General features: G+C 42.2%; 1 protein-coding gene across 1 annotated transcript in view; it reads right to left on the reverse strand.

Moving 5' to 3' along the window:
* kcnma1a (potassium large conductance calcium-activated channel, subfamily M, alpha member 1a) overlaps positions 1-22,638 on the reverse strand; it is a 137,553-nt gene that overhangs the window by 35,533 nt on the left and 79,382 nt on the right. Inside the window, exons 6-19 of the mRNA XM_061087402.1 lie at positions 17,163-17,238; positions 16,574-16,649; positions 14,961-15,131; positions 13,223-13,314; positions 7,243-7,353; positions 7,008-7,113; positions 6,484-6,566; positions 6,318-6,387; positions 5,237-5,392; positions 4,533-4,642; positions 4,294-4,362; positions 3,210-3,221; positions 370-456; positions 209-285 (exon numbers count right to left, since the gene is read on the reverse strand). Coding sequence (XP_060943385.1) covers positions 209-285; positions 370-456; positions 3,210-3,221; positions 4,294-4,362; positions 4,533-4,642; positions 5,237-5,392; positions 6,318-6,387; positions 6,484-6,566; positions 7,008-7,113; positions 7,243-7,353; positions 13,223-13,314; positions 14,961-15,131; positions 16,574-16,649; positions 17,163-17,238 — 1,296 coding nt within the window. The remainder of the gene's footprint in view (positions 1-208; positions 286-369; positions 457-3,209; positions 3,222-4,293; positions 4,363-4,532; positions 4,643-5,236; positions 5,393-6,317; positions 6,388-6,483; positions 6,567-7,007; positions 7,114-7,242; positions 7,354-13,222; positions 13,315-14,960; positions 15,132-16,573; positions 16,650-17,162; positions 17,239-22,638) is intronic.

Below are 22,638 nucleotides of genomic sequence, written 5' to 3' on the forward strand. Positions count from 1 at the left end.
ATGAGGTTATAATGGTGTGAAAACACAGTGAAATCACCTGTACCACAGTTCAGAGGAACAATGAGAGGCAAAAGATTATAGTTCGAACTGGTAAAAAAACCTCAAGTATAATGAGACGGACGGACCCACGGGTAGGTTTGGGAGGGGGAAGCGGGGAGGGAGAGAGGGAGTCAACGGGGGGGCAAATGAAAGGCGCAGCCAGACTCACGTCGTTTGCAGCCACACTTCTTGATCCGCTTAGGGTCTGTGATGTCATCGTGACAAGCTTTGCAGTAGAAGAAAGCTCTAAAAAATGTAAAAATAAAAAAAATGTTTAGCACTTGAAATAATCAACTGTTGAGCGGGTTCACTGGGACGACTGGGTTCTACCTCTTCACTTCTTTGGCGTCACTGGCGATAAAGAACCCCAGTGTTCCCTCCTGCATCTTCACGTGGTTGCCCGGGTTGATGAGGATGCTGGACAAGTCAAGAGAAACGAGAAAAAAATGGCAGCCGTTAGCGCCGGGACAAAGCTCGGTCCACGCACACAACACGCTAATCAAGAGGAATGGTACACACACACTTGTTGAGGCCTAAAAAATCGAGGGCTTGGTTTTCTCTGTGATGCGTTTTAATTTGGGACAATTTTGCCGATGTGGTGCTCACACGTATGGACAAAATGTACAGAACAGTGTGATCGCACACTGTGAATATGAATCAGTTTCTTTACAGGGTGGCATTGGACTGCCCCAGGGTGAGTGGTGTGGGGGGGACAGAGATAATTCAAATCATGGCCATAGAGGGGTTTTAGCCTTAGCACTCAAATACAGTCATCTAGAGTCCAAACAGATGTTATGACGGCCGCTGCAGAACAGAGAATGTACAGTAAGTGTCATAATCTCGGTTAGTATCGGACAGTGGGATGCAAGGGAATGAACAGCTCGTTTCCTTTATTGACACTAAAGGCTAATTCTGCTCAGTGACTCCTAATGTCGCTTAAAAATCAGCAGTGACTCTAGTGTAGAATTATAGTGTGGAAATAATTACAATGCATTTCCAGCCAGGTCAATATTGACCTAAGATGTTATACTCTTACTGAACGACAGCGTATTTTATATAAGTACGACTTTCTTTTATACTGGGTGAGACCCAATTTACTACCCAAGCACTTTAAGCGACTGGCTGTATCATTCCCCATTAATTAGACTGAGACAAAGAGTAGACCACACATACTGTACGCTTACGCTCACACACGCACACACACACACTGGTCATTAATGGTTACCTGTGGGCAACAATCATCAATGATGTGAGTGTGAACTAAGAAACCAAGACACTGAACCCACAACTCTTTTAAAAGGTCACACTCCTTCAGAATAAGAGCCCAGGGGAAAGCTGATGGACATTTAATTCTTCATTTTTGCTTTTGCTCTATTTTTGTGATAATACTTTTATCTCATGGTTCAATGTTGGAAGGATCTTGAACTGAATCTTTGTATTATAAATATCAATTTATTTATTTGATTTATATATTGATCTAGCCTATTGATGCGGTATCTGTTTAGTCTCAGGGCAGCAGCTACTTTCCTCTGGGCCCTGAAAACAGGTTTCACTGGAGAAAACAAACACAAATATTAAGGGAGCAATTGAATCCATACACATTCAGGAGGTGTGATCAAATTGCACCAGTCATGCAGATCAGATTTGTCTTTCCACACTGCAAAAAGTAAAATAGCATGTAACATTCGCTCAGATTTAATAGCCCCCAGAGAAGTCAACAGGCAGTGAGCCTGGCATGCGCTTTAGTCAAAAGAAATGAAAGAAATAGATCAAGACAGTTCCACAAACATTGCTGCCCAAATCTGAGATTTTACAGGTGAATCTATCCCAGACATTTCTCTTCAGTCGGGTGCGAACTGGTGAGTCGAAGCTTTAAAAAAAAAAAAAGCATCAAAACCTCATATTGTGAGCAACAAGGCAAGCATCGAACACTGTGTGTGACCGTGTCAGAGCATGCAGTTACCAAACAGCATGAAGAGGACGATAATCACAAAGAGATGCATACTGCAGTACAGGTATAGGGACGGGTACGTAGATGCAGACGGTTGCAGTAACTTCTGTGCAGTTGGATTGTTTCTCAAACACCAAACTGACAGGAAGTGACCTCACTTAAGAACATCTACTCGATAGACGCACGAGTATGACTGGACAGGGTGGCTGAGATGTACAAAAATACACAGGAAACTAACACACACATTCCCACGTTCACTCTCTCCCTGTCAGGGTAGCCGCACACACACAAACACACATAAACACATATAAACACACACAAACACACACAAACACACACAGACGCAGACACACGTACATGCACAGATGGAGATACATATAGCAATGACAACATGAGAGGGTGGTGGAATGCAAAAGTGAAATGCGGGGCACTTGTGAACATTGTAGCCTGTGGTTAATTAATTTCGCCTTGGATGAACTTAGAGCTATCCAAACTCAAAAGCTCCATGTTTCCTAGTGTGTGAAGTGATAGGGAGAAAACAAAGGTGGGTGAAGGTGCTGCTGGTGTAATAAAACCAGGAGGAAAAAGACCACTGCCTAAAGCAATGGCAGAAAGTCAGTCAGTTTATTTCAGGAATAAATACAAAATTGTAGAACAGAAGATTATCAGCGTTTATTAACACCACATCTGAGGTGTGAGGTGTGTGAGTATATAAACTCCTCAATGATCTGGAGTCACAGAACCATGAAGGACGGTTCAGGCGATGATTTCAAAACACCATGAGTGGAATAATTAGCTCGGGCAAAGCTAAAGTACAGCCGGGTAAGAAACGGAGCAACACTGGGGAAAAAAAAATAACTGAAAGTGAGAGAAATAAACTAAGCAGGGGGACTGGTAAAAGGACAAAAACTGAAAAGATCCAAAGATCAAATAAGAGGTAGATATGGAGAGGGTGAGCGTTGGGCCTCGGTACACTGACGACAGCAAAGACAAAGAAACAGCACTTCTACAAACACGTCCAATTTATTCTATCCTCCCTCTGCCTGCAAAGAAGTTAGTGCATTAAGCACAAGGGACACCATAAAAGAGAGTTAGAAAAAAAGAGAGGCCTGAGTGAGAGTGTGTGGGGGAATATCCTTGGGGGGGGGGGGGGGGACTCCCAAAGTCGGAAGCTTTAAAGTGGTGGAACTTTGGAAGTTAGATAAGGTAGAGGGCATACCGCTTTCGGCTTCTGCAAACAACAAGAAGAAATCTCAAATCAAACAGTTATCATGAACACAGGCGAAGAGGAAAATTAAATGTTTTTAAATGTTTTTTGGGACTATTTTGTTGGTCCGCCTCCATGTGGCTGCGTGTGTCATGCTGGTCTAATGTTGAGCTCCTTGTACCTAAAAATGACTGTGGTTAACTTTTGATAAGGGCATGATGAAAATGTGGGAAAACATTTTTTCTAAAAGCTTTAGATATAAGGAAATGTATACCATCAAAGTATATTTTAGATTCCCTTTTGACTAACTTGGACGAATTAAACAACTTCATTTCTAACACTAAAGTGTAAAGGTAAAATTCTAATGTGGTGGCAAGTGTTGGCCATTTTGATATTTTCAAGTGTACATTTTACATTCTAGTATATAATGTAATATGAACCAAAAATCAGAATGACCTTAATTTGCTGGGCAACTTTGGCACGTATGAGTGGGGGAGGGTTGGTGGGGGTTTGGCAATTGAGTTTAATGAGTAAATAACACTTCATATTGTTGAGTTAGTAGAGTTAGTGGTTATAATATCCAGACTGCACAAGGACAAAGTAGAATCAGTGAAACATAGTGACGCAGATCGGTGACTTAGATGTGACTGTATCTCTTAACTGACAATAAGGTGTTTGGATGTTGTGTTGATCCAGTATACTAAAACTTTATTTTAGCCAAATCTTTTACATTTATTCCTTCAGGCCTGTGAGGTCTGATATCAGCAAATTTCCCATGAAATTATCTGGATATTTTGCTACTTTCCCATGAAATACTGGACTCAAATGAAACCATCTAAAATCCATATTAAATTTAATTTTAAATTAAAACCAAAATTGCAGCTTCATAAAGTAAAACATTATTTATTCGATGTATTAGAAAATAAAGATTAACCGTAACATTAAATCATATCAGCAAGTTTCATTTAAACTAATATCAGCTGTGATCAGAGCTGCAAAGAGGATTTGGGGAAAGAAAATATCAGACATATTATTAAGAGAAAATGATCAGTAGTTTTCACTGTGGCCACAGGGGAATAGGATACGACATACTAACCTGCTTTCTCTTTGCTCCGACTTGTATTCGATGGCAATGAGTAACAGCTTCAGTTTCACGTAACACAGCCTGTAAAACACGTGAACTCATTAGAGCAGAGCAGATTATAGGCAGACGACTGATGTGTTTGGAAAAACCTGTGAAATCCACATCCTCACATCCACACAGATCCTTTCTCTTTATGTGGGCTACCTACCATTGACAGTAGGCTTGCTGAGTGGGTACAGAGTGATACTTACTCACAGATAGTGGGGAACGAGAGGCCCACAAAGGCACTGGACAAATACTCTGTGTACATCTCATTCGCCACGCCTTCAAGATAATACTTTTGCCATGTGTCCTCCTCGATCTGACAACAAAATAAAGAAGTACAAGCAGGGAAATGTCACAGATGAAGCTAAAAAAGAAAGGAAGAAAAACGAAAGAAGCCACAAAACAGTGTTTTCCTTCCAGCAGCAGTCCAATGTGGTCTGCAGATGTTCCCCCCCGCCACAACCTCAGCCTGGTCATTATAAACTGATCCATCATCTTTATGACATGAGAACCGTTCTTTGATAGAAGCAAGCACCTCTTCAATACTGAGCCACAGAAACACTGAACAGATTCCACATGAAATGTCACAGTAAAATATGATGTGCCAGGATGACGGAAAACACTCTAATGGAAGTCTTTTCTCTGGACACAGATGTCAAGACTTCCCGGGGAGTGTGTGTGTGCATGTGTGTGTGTGTGTGTGTGTGTGCGTGTGTGTGTGTGATGGATCTGATCCATCTGTCAGCAGAGAACTTACTGTATCAATTTATGTTAACTTCACCTCCAATCCCAGAATAAATCATCTCATTTACAAAAATGCAACGTGAGGATTCAATCATCCACATTACATCAGTCTGCTCAGAGGGAGTGACCGCAGCCAGGCGAGTTAATCTCTCGTCCTCTGCATTACCTCAATGAAGGACCTCATCGAGAACAAGTTGGCCAGCATGGTGGAGAGGCCCTGAGCTAAACAGCTCTGGGCAATGAAGCCTGCCTTCAGCTCCGCCAAGCAGATTGCATCGTCACCCTCCTTCCAGTTCCAGCTCGGAATGTTCAGCAGATGGGCCTTCATCACATGATAAGGACAGAGGAGGTCACAAGACGCAGAAAAACTTCTCCGGTGATTCACATTTCTTCAAGGATCAGTTCAAACATTTAGCTAATTATCTCTGTTTGTTTGTTTGTCTGTTGTGGCAGATTATCATTTAACCTGGTGGAAGGATGAAGGATGAAGAATGAGACAGGGAAGAGGCAATTCAATTTTGGTGCGGGTCCTAGAATATTTTTTCCACTTTCTTTAATGCTACAAGATCTGGTATTTTTCTGTTTGGGGATTCGTAAGAAAATAATTTGTTGGTGGTTTTATAATGGTGTTGGATGGACTGTGCTGTCAAAGCTGTTAGTGTTGAAAATGACCATAAGTAAGTTCAAAATCTCTGCCCACTTATGAAATAAGTATTCATCAGTGGAGTAGTGAATAAGTGAACAAGCAGGTAATTGTGGATGTAGCCCAGATGATCCCTTCCTTTAAATCACTGTAAAGCAATGTTGTATGTCAATAATACTATTGTATTGGATTTTTACAGTTTGCTTACGCTATCATTTGTATCGTCTAAGTATTTATATTGAAAACCTTAAATAAGCAATTTGTCAAAAGATGCTCCATAACAACATCACCCAACTGAGTGTAGCCCCTGCAGCTTTTTGTTAAGTGTCTATCTAGTTATTGAATCACTTAAAAAACTGAGGATAATGTATTACGATCCGTCATGAGTCATGAGTGTGTGAGCAAATGGAGTTGACCTTTCAGAGATTATGTGTCATGCATGTGATGTAATTAAAAACTAAACGATGAAACCATCTACTTAAATGCAGAGAGCAGCTGTTATGGTGGTTTATCTGCTGCCATGAACCTTCCTCCACTCGTGGAAGGACAGAGAACAGTCAGGATGCAGTGAAACGCCATCTCACATGACACCAGCACATCTTACCTTGTTGTGATACTGGAGCATCTGCGTGATTATTCTGATCTTGGGATGGTAATTCTTGATTGAAATGACCCTAGACGAAAACCAGACAAACACATGGAACAGCGATTATGTAACATCATATCTGGTCAGTTTCCAGGACTTCCTCTCAGTCCAGACGATTCAGTACCTCATGATGTTTGAGGCGTCTTCTGCATCAGGATCTGCGCAGTATTTATTGGCCAGGATCAAACAGGCATCTGCTGACTCGATCTAGAAACAAACATGTTAACATTATACTACGTGTCAGTATTTATTAACGTGCACACAGTGGTTCTATCAAACTGTGGCTTTCTCCCATAAAATCCAATAAATCTGTGGATTTAACATTGACCAGTATAAACAAACTTCATCTTTTTCTTTTCTTCTATTTTAATATGACTTTTTGTTTAAGAAATACAAATAAAACTGAAACAGAGATGCAGATATCTCATCTCTGTCCCTCTGCACCACAGACTGTATATAAATATGAAAGACATGAAGGCGCCACTAAAGCCAAAAACGTGTTGATGGCCCTATGATTTGTATGGTTTCAATGTACTCTCAATAACAATTCAATTCCTATTCTTTCCTTTTTAATTTACACTTAAGTTCAAGCAAAGTTGTCTATAAAGATACTTTGTTTTCATTGACGTGTCCCGTCGTCGACTGTACCTTCACACGGGCCAAATCGTGAGGGTTGAGAACAGATCCCTGGTAGAACTCGACTTGGGTAAAATGCCGTTTGAACAAGGCTTCCAGCTCAAGATTAGGGGAAATACTAGCACACAGAGGAAGGAGCAGAGGAGTTAGTGCACGTATGGATACCTCACGCACACAGGTCCACTGTGTTTCAAGCATTGTGCTAAGTGCTAACCTACACGTGGTGAGGAAAAGAAAGTTAACTTACTTATGAAGAAAAACTATTTCAACATTCACATCATCCCTGTCCTTGTGTAGGAAGTCTTTGAGGAAGTTGGAGACACTTTCGAGGGTAATATGACCACACACCACAATGTGCCTGGAAGGGGGGGAAGAAATCATCTTGAGTGGGCAACATTAATCACTGCAGACACTGGCATGTCTCCCAAAGATAATCATTTAAACCCAAGCACTCTAACATCCACCTCAAATGCAGACTGAAAAAAAGAAATCTATATACATGTCAAGAAATGTTGTTTCAAAGCAAAAGAGTAAGTGAATTATATCTTTTTTGCCATATAAGTGAATATTTTCCCCCATGTAATGAAAGTGGTTAAATTCTGCAAGACAAGTGCAATCAAACACTCAACTCGGAACCACTTTAGAAAATCTCAGATATAATCACACAGCCCACAGTGGTTGGACTGTCATCCGTTCTCAATATAAAAACTGTCCCTTCGGCCAAACCGCCCCTCTGTGAGCTGAATGGATGTTGACAAAGACATGCACATCAATATGCCTGCGCTGTTATACAGAACATTACTTGAAACTTTCAAAGTGATTCGGAGGCCTGTGGTTCACACAAATTCTAAACAGGACCTCAGAGGATTTGACAGCTCGCTGGCCGGGCTCTGTGCAGTGGAGGGTTCTGTGGACAGGGCTGATTACAACAGTACGGAAGCACGAGGTTAGATTAGACTGCGTTTGTCCCTGTCTGTCCTCTGACTGCACTGTGGGACAGAGCAGGTTCAAAGGTTGCTTCACGGTTATATCGAATACGAGGCTCATTTTAATAAGTTTGAGGCAGTTTGGTCACAGTCCAAGTCGTATTAATATTCTTAACTGTCTCCGCATTCAAACTTGTGGCTCCTCTGAATAATACATATTAAGTTTTAATGTCCCACAGCGGAGAGAATTTGCTTCAACTCATGAAAGTGGATAAAGTTATGCTGTCTAACTTTGGCTATCTTATTCATTTAATATTTGAATGGAGAACTTTTATACAGAGCCGCGAAGGGTCATACATGGAGACTTTTTTTGAGGATTAGTTTTGCTTTCCCTGCAATAAGTTTCAAATTCTCTTGAATATGTTTTGTTCCCATTATGCAACAACGCCATTCAAGTATAGGTGTATATCTATATGTGCGATCATATGTATCCACGCAGTTGTACAGGAACTGGATCTGAATGAATCGATAGAATCTCTAGAAACCTCTACATCTAAGAATTAGTTTAAGTTTACTTTCATTAATGATATAACCACACCTATTGAGCCAGAGTACCGAGCATCCTTCATCGTATAGTGGAAATTGGCTACGTATCATAGTGTAGATACCTGAACTGAGCTCGTTGGGAGTCACTAGGCCAGGCTGGTCTCGGACAAAAATTTGGAATTGATATCTGGGTTCGAGGTTGGGTTGTTGCAAAAATATTGCGAAGTAAAGTAAAAGAGCTCAAAACTTATTGCAAGGGAAGGCAAAACTAATCCTCAAAATAAATCTCACTTTGACCCTTTGAGGGCACCCTAGGGTTATGCTTAAATAAAGTAGTAGTGTGACAAACATTTGGAAAAGAATACTAATAGCACTATAAGTATATGTATACAACCACAACATGGGTATTATACGCTTTTTAATGACACTAATCTATTAGATTTAAGACACTCTGCAGTATGTGCTTTGTTATCACTGTGGTCAGCTGAACTACCCCTTTGCAGTTAAATGTCACTAAGACTTATTGCCAAAGCCCTATAAGAGAAATCCAAACAGCAGAAACCAGCCGTACACTGCTGTTGATTAGTGTGGACGCTCGGCACACATCCTAATTAGCCTACGGAGACCTGTAAGGCAATCTGTGTAATGACAATGGCCTTATCCACTACTTCCAAGGATTTGCCAGGAGACAATTGGACCACTTCAGTTCTGAGTGCCCGGGCACTGGACGGCTTTGCACTATGGGTATTACGTTACTCTCTCGAGATGAGAAAAAACATATACTGTGGTCATATTTGTTCAACGTTCCAGTTCTTATCATCGAACTAGATTTGTTTTGACAGGTTTCCCTCAACATATTATCATGCCGCTACATACAAGAAGGACTCTCTGGCCTACACATTAACCTACAACAGTCGACGTCTAAAATTGTAAAGAGCTTCACTGAAATCTGACTCAGTCTGGCAGGTTTAAGGGGAAACAGAGATATTTCTGTCAGATGAAAACCATCGTCCAGATCACTGAGCGCTCTCCTCTCCTGCACCAGATGGACCGGGTCGGGCTGAGCTGAAGTGGACTTGGCAGAGCGCTGTGACATATTGAAGGAATGGCAGATTGTGGATGTTGCAGGGACATAATGCTCTTCGCAGATGTCGCCTCGGTCCTTTAAGAGAAGCTAACGAGCAGCCGTGATTGCACGGTTGGCCCGTGTGGTCTTACAAGCTGATGAGCTGAGATGTCTGCGGGCAGCCGGCAGTGTTTGGCTCAAGATGGCCCTCATTTCGAAAAACATCAGTCACGTTTTCCTATTCTCTCCGTGTCCAGATGCCCGTCACCAAGGGTGCAGATTTACGCAGGGCTAGTATTCGGCTTGTGAGGGTTCAACATTCAGTTATGAATGTCAGGCGCAAACACACCAAAGCACAAACTTAAATGTGTAAATTCATGTACACAGGTAAACACACACACACACACACACACACACACACACACACACACACACACACACACACACACACACACACACACACTGCCATAGAGAAATGTGGTGCTGTGTTTGACCCTGTAAATGTGATTTATCAGCAAAACAAAACTTTCTACCTCATTTATCAAAAAGTATTAATCCTTCCCCTGAACATACCGCTAATTTGAGCCTAAAACAGAAATATTGTGATATTGTGCTACACTTAAAAGCTGGCCTCCCTCCTCAGAGGCTTCTGCGAGCCAACAGTAGCATCTAATTTAACACTTGGCTAGTTAAAATAGGATATAAGACAAGGATATCACAGATAATTCAACCATTTCATCACAAACAAAATACCTCCCCTCTGGTCGACCTGAATGTTAAGTGCACTTTAAGCCATGGAAACAACTAGGAAAACAAAAAAATAGAGCACAACTAGAGCTACGATTTTTTTCAACACAAGAAAACCACACCCGACAACCAAAAACATCAAAAAAAGAGATGCACACAATCACGTACAATGCAAAAGGGAATCACAGAGCGTGCACACAAAGACATGCAGTATACAGGGAATGCACCAAACACAAAATGTACAAACAAAGAGCTCAAACATCAGCAACAGAGGTCACGGACTTCATACTGCTCTAATCCTTCGGCCAGTGTTGAAACGGGCTCTCGTCGTCAGAGTGTTGCTAGTTCCTATTTGATTTTGTCTGTCGGCATTGAGAGAAATCTCATCTCCTCTAATCAATGTGGAGAATAAGTCAGGCCATGTGTAATTTTGTAGTTTCCCACTTCCACCATTACATTAGAGAGGGCGTTTTGTTTGCGCCCACCAGTGTGGGAGTCTCTGGGTCTGCACGCCTCGAGCTGCGAGGACGTTCAAAGGTGCGTGTCAGAGTTCAGCCAGGGTTGAGGCCCGTTTCCGTGCCAACCCCTCTGCTGAAGTCGGCGGTAATGCAAACCATAGAGCCATAATGGAAACCACAGAGCCCCGAGTGCAGCGGGCGCCAACAGAATGCAACAGTTGTCATTATTATATCGGGCGTACGGGCGCGGGCTGAGAGCTGTCACTGCACGCGCTCGCGGATGTGCGCTACACTGCACAGAGGACTGTACGCAGCGCTAGCATCAAACAGAAATCCAGCATGGATCCAATGAGTCCCTCTCACTTCCAAATAACCTTCGAGGCCTGTTTCGAATGACAGAAGCCAGGCAGGGAGATCAAATGAGGGCTGCGTTTTAAAACACTTCACAGTGCACCGTGACCTCATTGTTTAGGAGCTCTGTAATCAGTTGGATGCTTGTAATCTCCTAATCTCATTTCCCTGATAGACTTTTTTGTGTGATGACAGCTGCTTAATGATAATGCACCGAACGAAACCCACATGACAAACCGGGTTTTTTTTCTCCGCGTCAGGTCCGATCCATGTAAACACATACTCTTTATATGTTTACATGCATTTATCTAAGTGATTATGCAAAGAGCCTGGTGCCGGTCTAATCCCATGTGTTCGGCGGGTATCCTCTGATTGTTACGATAGACTCGCACTGAAGGTCTGACCAGAAAAAGAGATGGAAGGAGAAAATAAAGTGCGGGGGAGAAACTATCCTCGGGTTTTGACAAGGGTTTCTCTCAACACCCATCCGCCAGTCTGGGCTGAGACGACCGGCCAAACATAACATTTCATCAATCTTATCCCAGTGACAGGCAAACATTATCGAACAAAGGCTTTTTTTCCGAATGCCTCGCTCCACTGCTGACTCCCGAGGAATGCCGAAACCGATGATTGGAAACGAGAAAGAGTGAGGAGGAGAAGACAGCAGAGTAATAGTGCCAGAGACAAAAAAGAAAGGAGAAGAAAAGGGGGAAAAGAAAGAGTCGGCCCTCCCTGCTCTGGAAACACCACATTTGGATTTTAAAATAAATCTGTGTGCTGAGAATCAGTAAGGTTTGAGCCACGGGGGGGGGGGGAGAGAACAGTACTGCACAATGAGTACTGTGGTCATCCTGGTACAAACAGTACAGAGTCACACACACTTCACAGTGCACTGGAGCCTCTGCTGTGAGAGGCCAACGACACACACACGGTACATAAATCACGGGAGCCTCCGGAGAAGCACTCCACCTCCACCACCACCACCACCAGCACATAAGCAGGAGAACAGGCGAGCACCAGGACCCAAGCAGACAAAGCAAGCCAAAAACAATTGAGAGCCTCCAATGGGAGGGAGGCATCCAGCATTCAGGGTGTGGGAGCTGACTGAAGATCAGGGCCAGAGTCATGTCAGGCATTGATGATGCGATGGGGCGAGCGGTGACAGATGACAGGAAGACGCCTTTTTCGCACATGGACGAAAAAAGCGGCAAGACAGCAGGTCGTAGAGAACATGCCAGAATGATGCAGCTGAGGAGAAGTCATTTCTTAAAACGTGCAAAAACAAAACCAATCAAGAAAAAAAATTGTATCCTGCAATGCTCATTGAGATTGATGATACTTTAAAAGACCACCAATAATAATGCACTTGCAGATGTTTAAATCTATTTTCTTGTGGAAAAAAAATCCTAAAAGCGGATAGTAGGGGTTTCATGACTATTTTCTTTCATTTGAATGGATTAATATCCTAATTCATCCATATAGGCAAAACTGTATAAATGGCAGGAATGGGACAAGACACTGGGCACAGATATATTGCACAGGAGCACCACAGTTTAGTATTCTGCAAGTCTAAAGTGTAGTTAGTCATGAAAGCTCTATTGTCCAAATTAAAGCGCAACACGGGATGTTTCAAGGAGGAAAAGGAAGAAGATGAACGGCACACAAGGACAGAGAGAGACAGATGTAGAAAAAAGGTAGTAGAGAAAGAAGAAGAAGAAAAAGACGAAGACAGAGAGAGTGAGAGTGAGAGTGAGAGTGAGAGTGAGAGAGATTAAGGGGGGCATGGACATGTGTGTCCTGATGGCCAAGGTCTCCAGTCACGCTGTGTGACTTTAATGTAACTGCTCTAAAGAATAATCAAGTTAACTAACCCCCCATGTCTATAAAACTTCAGAGGGGGGGGGGGGCGCACTTGAGTCACACAACCACACCTTGTCTGGATTTCAACTTACTTTCTGCCTCGTGTCGAGTTATAACTCCCTCCGTATTTCTTCCGATTAAGGATGAGAGCAGCAATTTCTGGCACGTAGCGAGCAAACATGGCCTACATGCATGGAACAGAAAAAAGAAAAAGGCATGCAGAGAGGGTTCTACCGCACACAGAAAAACAGCAGAACCATCTGGAATACTTACTTTCTCCCATTAACCGCACTATAGGAACCACCATATTTCTTGCGGTTTCCTATTAACTCTATGATTTCAGGGACGTAGCTGGCAAACATGGCCTAAGGAGAAGATAGGAGACAGAAGAAGAGACTAAAAAAGAGACTACTACGCCACAGAGTGGAGAGTGGAGAGAACTGGTGCATGAGTCCAGATTTACTGAGGGGGAGAAGATTATTAATCTGCTATTGAAATGAAAGAAAAACTCTCTCATTGTCTGTAGAGGCTTGCTGAACTTCCCATGAATGAGAGAGACTTTCAAATATAGCAATTTTTATAATTTAGCTGTTGAGAAAAAAAATAGCCCCAGTTTAGCAGGAGATTTAGTCGGTGGGCGAGAAATTTGGTCACAGCTGATGAGAGCTCAGTCTGCGATAGCACCCGCAACCTTTCCGGACAGCAGACGTTTGAGAGCTGAGGGAGAGTTAAATAAAAAACCTATGTGCCATGTTTTGTCCAACAAACACAGAGGATGTGGCAGGTTGATTTGAATAGGCCCACCTGATGGTCCGCAGCTGCAAAACACATTAAGACTCATTTTGGTTTTGTTTGGGCTGGAAAATGAGCTGGATGCGTTTTGCAAAGGTTCACAGCCATTTCACGCAGGACAGGACAGGGGGGTGGGTGGGGGCGCGGTTAAGTTCTACCCGACTAACAACGGGAGGCGCTCGCTGACACTGCTCATCTACGCTTACATCTCCGATAAAAAAAAAAAGACATCCCGTTGTAAATACGCACTTATCTCATGCTCGCAGAGTTTACCTATACGTTAGCTGGGGGGGGGATAATGTAAAATGACGTGGGCTTGAAATGATTCCGGGCCTGGAAGGATCTGCAGCCTGGAGTCATTATTCAGCCGCTGCTGTTGATAGGAAGCAGCTTGAGGTACGAGCCTAAAGACTTCCAGAGCTCTCAATGCCGAGGAAAACACACAACCTATCACCATGGCCACGACACGGTGCACGTCCGCGCAGCTGCAGGTCATCAGTGCCGAGCGGTAATGGCCGAATGCGGTGACTGCGATTTGGCTGGATCCTCCATTTCTTTTCTTTTTTGCGAGAGAAGATGGAGGAGACAGGATATTTGGTATGCGAGTGTGTGCAGGTGTGTGTGTGAGTGCTCACAGGTGTGTGCACCGCGCTCGTGTGCGAGTAACTCTAATGGTGGCGGCCCGACAGATCTGAGGAAGGTGAGAGGAAGGAGGGAGGGAGGGAGGGAGTGGGAGACTGCTGTTGCTATGGTAACAGTCAGGCTGGCCTAAGCTTCATCTCCCTGCCCCTGTGTTTGTTGGAATTGTGGGAAGAGACACAGGAGGAGGGGTGTCCTGAAACCGCAACTGCTTTTAAGAGAACAGTAACAACATTATCAGACAGAGAAGCTTATACTCTAATCGAAGGTATGCGGGGAAGAAACGTGAGGGGAGGGGGACGAAGGAGCACATAGTACTGTGACTACAGAAGACAAGATACAGAAGGCTGAACAGAGGGTTACAACTGTGACAAAATAAATAACTGGTACAGGCAGCATAGTTCTAACAGTTTATAACTCAAACAAAGCTAGAATATACACTTAATAGTACAAGTATTAAATGTAACTTTTCATTCCCTTGCTAATATGTATCACTTTGGGGGATAAAGGGGAACAGGGGACAGGGTTTAGGAGGAGGGGAAAGGGGGGGAAGGGGAGAAAGAAAAAAGCTGGATTTTACCAAACCACCGAGGATGAAGAAGACCATGAACAGACGCCCCAAGGTTGTTTTTGCATAGACGTCCCCGTAGCCAACCGTCGACATGGTTACCATCAGCAAGTAGACACATTCCCAATAGGAAAGTGACTGGGAATTTTGGAAGTTTTCCCAAGGATCCCCTGAGTTTTCCACCTGAAATGGAAATCGCAGAGGGAGAGAAAGATAATTAGATTTGACTCCGAACGCTGATTTGTAAACATAGTTTTTTTTGCAATGAAAAGAAACTATTTCGTCCAGTCTGATTAAAACCAGCTTGATGTGCTCATGCACTAATCTGAGTATGAGCTCTGTATAGTATTATATATTGAGCTTATGCTACCATCTAGTGGTTAAAACAGTTTAATGCTGGAGCAGAGCTACAAATACACAACTTGTTAACTGTGTGTACAGAAAACATATTTTAAAACACTTAACACACAATATTTTTAGAATTATCTTCTAGTTTAAATTCCCTCCTTCCATGAAGTTATGTTTGTTTGTTTGTTTGTTTGGAAGCAAGATTACAAAAATACTAATAAATTAATTTTCATAAGACTGGAAGGTGGAAAACTTGGTTTGGGTCAAGATGTGATATAAGGAATTTTTTGCATTTTCCCAGGGAATAATTCATGGTTCTTGATGAAAAAAAATCTGGCAAATTTACTGAACTGATATCTATGAGCGTGTGCGGGGTCGAGGTATGCGCTGCCATTCTAGTTAAATAAGTATCTTGTTTTGACTTTCTAGTTTGAAAGCCCAAATAGAAGTTAATCTGGCCAGGACAGCCATTCTGTGTTTTTTGATTTTACTAATAATGTTGAATTAATCTTTCATATAAATCCCCAACGTCACAAATTGTTGCATAATATGTAGGATGATTAACATAATGGAGTCTGGGGATTAATCTCTGTGAAAATACAAGTTATTTATTTCTCACGTGAAATGGTAAATTGTCCTGTATTTATGTAGCACTTTGCACTGCAGGACACATTAATCCTCACACATATGTTCATACAGAACTTTTTCAGTGCCTAGGGCTTCTCTAGAATACACAGACACACATACTGCTGCTGCTGCATCATTAGGGGCAGTTTTGGGTTCAGTATCTCAGTGAACTTGGACTGGAGCCGGATCAAACCACTGACCTTCCAATTAGTGGATGACCTGCTCTGTTTTACCCTCAGTTGTTGCTGACCTGCACAATATGGGCGAATGCTCAGCCACTCACTTTGTTGTTTGCCCTCTGACTTTTGGTCATGATTTATCGACTTTTTATTCAGTTATTATACTAATAACTATATATAAAAGTTTTCTAATGAGGCCCACAGAGTAAAGTAGACAGATTTTGTATTTGGAATAAACAGAGCACTTTTATCAGATCAGAAATAGCTACAGTCAAATACCATTAATTTAAGTTACAATAATCTGTATAAGGGGTTTAGAAGTTGGGACAGTGCATCCCAACATCGTTTCTTCCAATTGAAGGAGACTGTTAAAAGCACCAGGTGCCCCGGTGTTGTTGGACCCGTCAGTGACCTTTCTCTCCGGCCCATTAATCACTGGACCCCACTAGGCCTTCACATCTGTCCACTTACCAAATGTATGAATCCTGCAGCTGTAAGCCATGTGCTGATGAAGATGGAGCACAGGTTAACCAGCTTGATGGAATTGCTAAATGGAAGGAGAAAAAGAACATTAGTAGGATAAATTAGTCGTGAAGTGAGAGCAAGAATGGTTGGGGTTGGACTACAATACTATATACTACTAATACTATAACTACTATAGAAATACTATACTATGCTATCGAAATAATGAAAAGGATAATAAAAATCCCAATTACAAAGAGAATGGTGGAAATAGTTTGAATTAACTTCCAATTAAGTATCTGATAATGTAATTTGCAGTACATGCACCTTTACAGATGTTGCATGTAGAGAATTATGTTTACATATATTGTGACAATGTATAACCTACCATTATTTATTTAATTATACTTAAAATGTGCTTAGAATTTCTGACAATGCCACGTGATGTACATAACCTAAAATGAACTCTTCCTCCAGTTTCTTGACTCTAACTCCAGTGTCTCATCACTATGCTGCTGCAGAGCTAATAACAGTGAAGAGCCGATGGGATGGAGATTGGACGAGTTTCCTGTGAACGAGGAGAGAGATTTAGTCTCACCTTGTTTTCAAGATATTCAGAAACTGTAAGATTTCAGAAAACTGTATCAATCTCAATGCCCTCAAGAATCGTAAACCTGTGAGAGAGAGGAGACAGAGAGTGGGAGAGAAGAACAGAGATTAGAAATAGATTTATACAGAAAATGTAATGATTATCTCACGATAATTAGCATTGTATCAGATTGTATCAGATTGTACACTGTGGTCCATATGTTTTTCTTCAGTGCTTGAGCGTCACAGAGCACCATAGGATGCAAAATATAGTTTGTAAGACACAGGCGGATGATGTAAGAAATATACGTGTTACTCCTAATAATTTATGCGGAACATTGTGTGTCCTACTTTACACAAATCCAAGAGCAGCTCGCTAAGGGATTATAGAACAATGTGACACCTGCCTCATTGTCTTACATAACACGACAGATCCCGATGGAAGGTTTGTGTGTGTCTGTGTGTGTGTCTGTGTGTGAGTTCTTGATTCTCTGTCTATGTCAGTTTGTGTGACAAAAAGTGACGTGAACCCAAACGGAAAAACTCAGTGTAACACTTGCAAGTATAAGACAGTGGCCCTATGCTTGTCACCAAACATGTTTCAAAACCAACCAGCTTGATCATCTCGGTCACTCCTTATATGAAACCAGATTCTGAGGACATGTCCAGCTAACGCACACACACACACACTGTATGCTGACATGAATGCCCTTACCCCATCTGCAGAGGACCAGTAAACCGGTCCAGACTGAATGGTAAAGTCCTGCCTGCCTTCCTCTGTCCTCCTGCCCATGATGGCCCTGCCTCACCCTGTACCCGTTCTGAAAGAGCTCGCTAGAGGACTTCTTTCGCCGCCACGTTTCTGGGGGCGTCTCCACAGGAGCGTCGCTGTCAGTGCGTCGGTACATGAAAAACCTCGAAGGAATCATTGTTGTAGACTAAATGCACCACGAGGGATTCCTTTTCTCCGAAGGTCAAGATGGGGATTAAAAAATCAGCGATCCAAATACGCCTCTGGAAAAAGACCCAGTAAAAGCAGGACCCCTTGATATCTTCCTCAAATCCACACCACCGGTAATAAAATATCGTTTTAAAGCAAAATAAATTGGTGGTCACTCCTTCAGACAACAAAGAATCGTATTGTTCGTCTCATCATGTCATTCTCGCCAGGGCTTGTGTCCCTGTGTGAAAATGTTCAGCTCTAATAAAGATAGATTGTTTTTTGTCTATAATCCCCAAAACTCAAACAGATTTACCTTTTTCATTCCCCTTTTCAGTGATTTACTATTAACCCTTCTGGAGCTTTGTTTCCATCGTCAAAGCTGTGTTGAGCCTGTTTAAAAAGAAAACAGGCTAAAAATGGATCTGCTGCCATGGATTATCAGAAATGAAAATGATGCAGAACAAAAAACATAATCCTGATTTAAAAATTAGTGTCCTGTTTCCACAGACAACTGTGTCTGACATGGAAAAACTTCTGGCAGATTAAGGATCTACACGTCAAACCTCAAGGCCGTTGACTTCTAAAGCAGGAATATCCTGTGTGACATTCTTATATACAAACTAAGATAGAAACTAAGAAAGTGAGAAGTTTGTGACAAGTCGTGTAAAGAAGAAATTTACTTCGAATTCTAATCATTCTTTAAAAAAAGGCTAACAAATTGATCATAATAATATATTACAGCAGATGTGTGTATCAGTATGTGGAGTCAAACTGTGAAATGGGCTGAGGAAAGATATCAACAGTTCAATTAAACATTAATATCAAATAGGAAATAGGAATCATGTTAATGTGTATGCTCATATTTGGCAACAAAAGGATTTTGAAAGGCAGCTATATTTAGAAGGGTGCAGGTTGTGCTTGACTAAGCTCTGTGCCTTTGTCAATTGATAAATATCTGCTAGAACATAGTGAACATTTCTGTAAATAAGTAGAAACTATATGGGAATATATAGAGGTATTATACACAAGAATAGCAGTGATGGAAACCACTGGGACCTGAGTAATTCTCATCCAGCGTGAAGCATCTGTGTTTGTGCCCACTGTGTACATCTGTGTGTGTGTAGATGTGTGTGAACATTCAACACTTTGGGATCATATTCGAGGACTGGCTTCCAATCTGGGGACAGAAATCTGGTCTCACGGAACTAAGCATGTTAGCACGAGTCTTCACAAACGTAGCAGCACTGATCGTGTGTGTTTGCATGTTGCAAAAGTCTCAAGGGGAATTCTGGTCCTCTGAGCACGTGTTCATTAATGAGGAAATCTCTTTCCCACACATTTTAAAGCCTCTTGTACTCACACACATATGTTTGTACAGCTGTCTTAGTGAGGACACTCATTTGGCATAATGCATTCCCTAGCCCCTGACCCTAACCATCCAAACTAACTCCCCGACCCTTAACCTAACCTAATTCTAACCCTAAAACCAAGCCTTAACCCCCAAACAGTCCATTAAAGGGGGTCTCAATGTGAGGACCGGCCAAAACGTCCTCACTTTCCCAAAATGTCCTAGCTCTGTAGGTTGTTGGCACAAACTGGTCCTCACAAAGATGGTTGTATAAGAGCACAAACACACACCCCAGAGCACGTGTAAACAGACAGATGCTCATTCAAAAAAAAATGTTTTTCCATTCTGTGCCCACTCTTACTTCATTGAGGCTTTCTGAGCGTCACACGTGTCACATGTCTTGGCAGCTGATTGGGACCTTTTATCGTTCAGCAGTCTGGGCTGGTTCATCTGGGATAATAGTGACAGTCCACTCAGCCAGGATTAGATTATACGACACTACACTTCCCTGTATACACACTCATGTATAAATGGTACAAACACGTTGATGTATAGAAACTCAAAACCCTTTTTATTTTTTTGCAAGACAGGGATATATAACTCAACTCATTGCCTGTACAATAATGCAAACACTCGGGCCGGGCAATGCAAACGTGTGAGCTCGCCTGGCTGCAGCACAGAGGCTTAAATTTCCCACAAATTTCCCTCCCCTGAAGGAGCACAGCAGCTTCCTGCCAGCGACTGAAGGGCCATATAATGCGGATACACTCGTGCTCATGTCAGGTACAGTAAGCCTCTTTCAGCAGGAAAACACAAGGGATCAACCACAGCATATGGAATCAAAATACAACACACTAAAGCACCACTAGGGGGCAGTAGCGAATTAGAATCTCAGCCTTGCCTGGTGGCTACTGTACTGTACATCCTGAGAGCCAGTGCACAACATCAACACAATTTAAGGTTCAGAAAACAACAATCTAGGTGTCATGATTATTTTTAAAATGCCGATATTAGCTGTTCCTGAAATAACCCAAACCCTTGTATCAGTTCCCTGCAGATTTTTAGTGATTAAGGAGGAGAGTGTGAAGTAAAGTGTCTGGCTGCTGAGAGCTGGGGCTCAGTAGCCACACTAGCATCTCTCAACAGCCAAATGCTAATCCCACACTGCTGGGACTCTCTTGGGAGCAATGCTTGGTTCAAGTAGTTAAAGGAGATTAATTCCCTTTTCCAGGGAAGAACTCTGCATGCCCTCTTACATTAGCCGCACATCGTTCCCCTCCTCTTAATCAATGTCCAATTTGCCGAGGCAGAGAGAGCATAACTTGAAATGCACACAGCGTGGACTTCTTCGGGTTTGGAGTGCACGGGCGAATATAGCACCACTCAGAAAAGGGCCAGCAGCCTATGACTGGTCTTTTGTAATTTCTAAGTACACCTTCACTGGACCTCCATTGGTCTCTTCATGCAGGAAATGAGAGGTAGTGTAATTATGATGTATTACAAGAAAATATGGACTAATCCATTGGGAGCACGGAGCACAAAACACGTTGTTAACCACCCTGGCATCCTCTAACAAAGCAAGCTGGGGGACAATACAACAATATTAATAATAATCAGTGGCAGATGGATTTTTCTAAGTCAGGGACCGCTATTTACATAAAGAAGCTGATTATATTTACAACATCCGTGCACAATTCCTGATTCAGTAAGTTGCACGTTTAAGTCATTCCTTGTTTACTGTTAACTGAATAGCTTAATACATCAAAAATAAGAAAGAAAACAAAAAAGAACTGTTAAGACCAGTTAAGATTGGGCTTTAAAAGACTTAAATATAAGAATATGTCTCAAGCAATGAAAAACACTGGTGGTAAGTCTCATCTCCTCAGGCGCAGAGTTCTAGTGCCTCTGGGCCCTGGTGTCAAAAAAGCCTGTTTAACCTCAGTTTCCAGCCTTATAAGATCTAGCAAGTGTTGGCTGGATCTTAGGCCACAGCTTGGAGCATAGGGAGTTAGAGGCTCAGTAATATAACTGGAGGTCAGACTGTGCTGGGCTATGAAAGTTATCAAAAGGATCTTAAAATCAATAGTAAATTTAACTGGCAGCCAATGAAGGGAGACGGGGATTGAAGAGCTATGGGCCGGGTGCTGGTTAAACTGCGTGAAAAAAACAACATGAAAGTAACAGCACTTATGGATTGGTTTATTGATTATGAGGAAAGCTGTTCTGGCCTTGTCAAGCATACTATAGAGTCATGTCATGTCATTTACACATCACTGACTCTCAGACACTGCCATCTCAGAGTAGATGAAGAATAACTCACCATATGTTGGTGTCATTTTTCCTTTTAGACTTTTACTTCAATGAATTGTGCTTTTGTTCCTGTCAAAACATGGCACTATACGTCCCCCATCACCATATGAACACAGTGTACAAGCAGCTAATCACGATTCCTGCCCCGGCTCCTTGTAGCCTGAATATTAACAGACACATCCACTGGTGCCATTAGTATTCTGCAAGCTATCACCAGCCTGTTAGGCCACACTAGATCCAACCCAAGGCCTTCACACGGTTAATTTTATAACTGCAACACCATGTAGCCTTTAACACATTGAAACGCACACCGCCGATAAACACACACTTAAGCAATGCAAGCGGGAGTTGTGTTACCCTACTGCCCTCTGTGCGCTGTGGTTATACATGTCCATCACTGCAACAAAAAAAATGGCATGAATGTTTGCACGAGATGCCGTCCTCCAGTAAACAGACTTCAAGATTCCTCCCTTTTCAGACTTAGAGTAGTAAAAATAGGAATGCAGATGAACAGCACATGAATCTAGGGCATCTATTAAAAAACAATAGCTTCACACTCCTTCTGTCCTGTTTATGCACAACAACGTTGCAGCTGAATAGTAAATAAAAGGCGGTTTAGCTTTCCGCATCAACCCCAGACACAGGATATTTAATACTCACAGGTAAGTATTAATCACAGAATGTCAGGCGGTAGCCAGACCACAATTTCACAGTCTTTCATCATCCTCATCAAGGCACCAGCACCCACTGTTTTCTGAAGAGGAGTTGAGGAAACCTTACATCAGGAAAACCAGAGACCACATTACTGGGCCATATATCTACTTCATTAACCGGCCTGTTCAAGGGGCCACCTGAGCTTTTTCTTTTTAAACAAACCCTCATCAA

This window comes from Limanda limanda, chromosome 15 (genome assembly GCF_963576545.1).
Source record: "Limanda limanda chromosome 15, fLimLim1.1, whole genome shotgun sequence".
NCBI lineage: Eukaryota > Metazoa > Chordata > Actinopteri > Pleuronectiformes > Pleuronectidae > Limanda > Limanda limanda.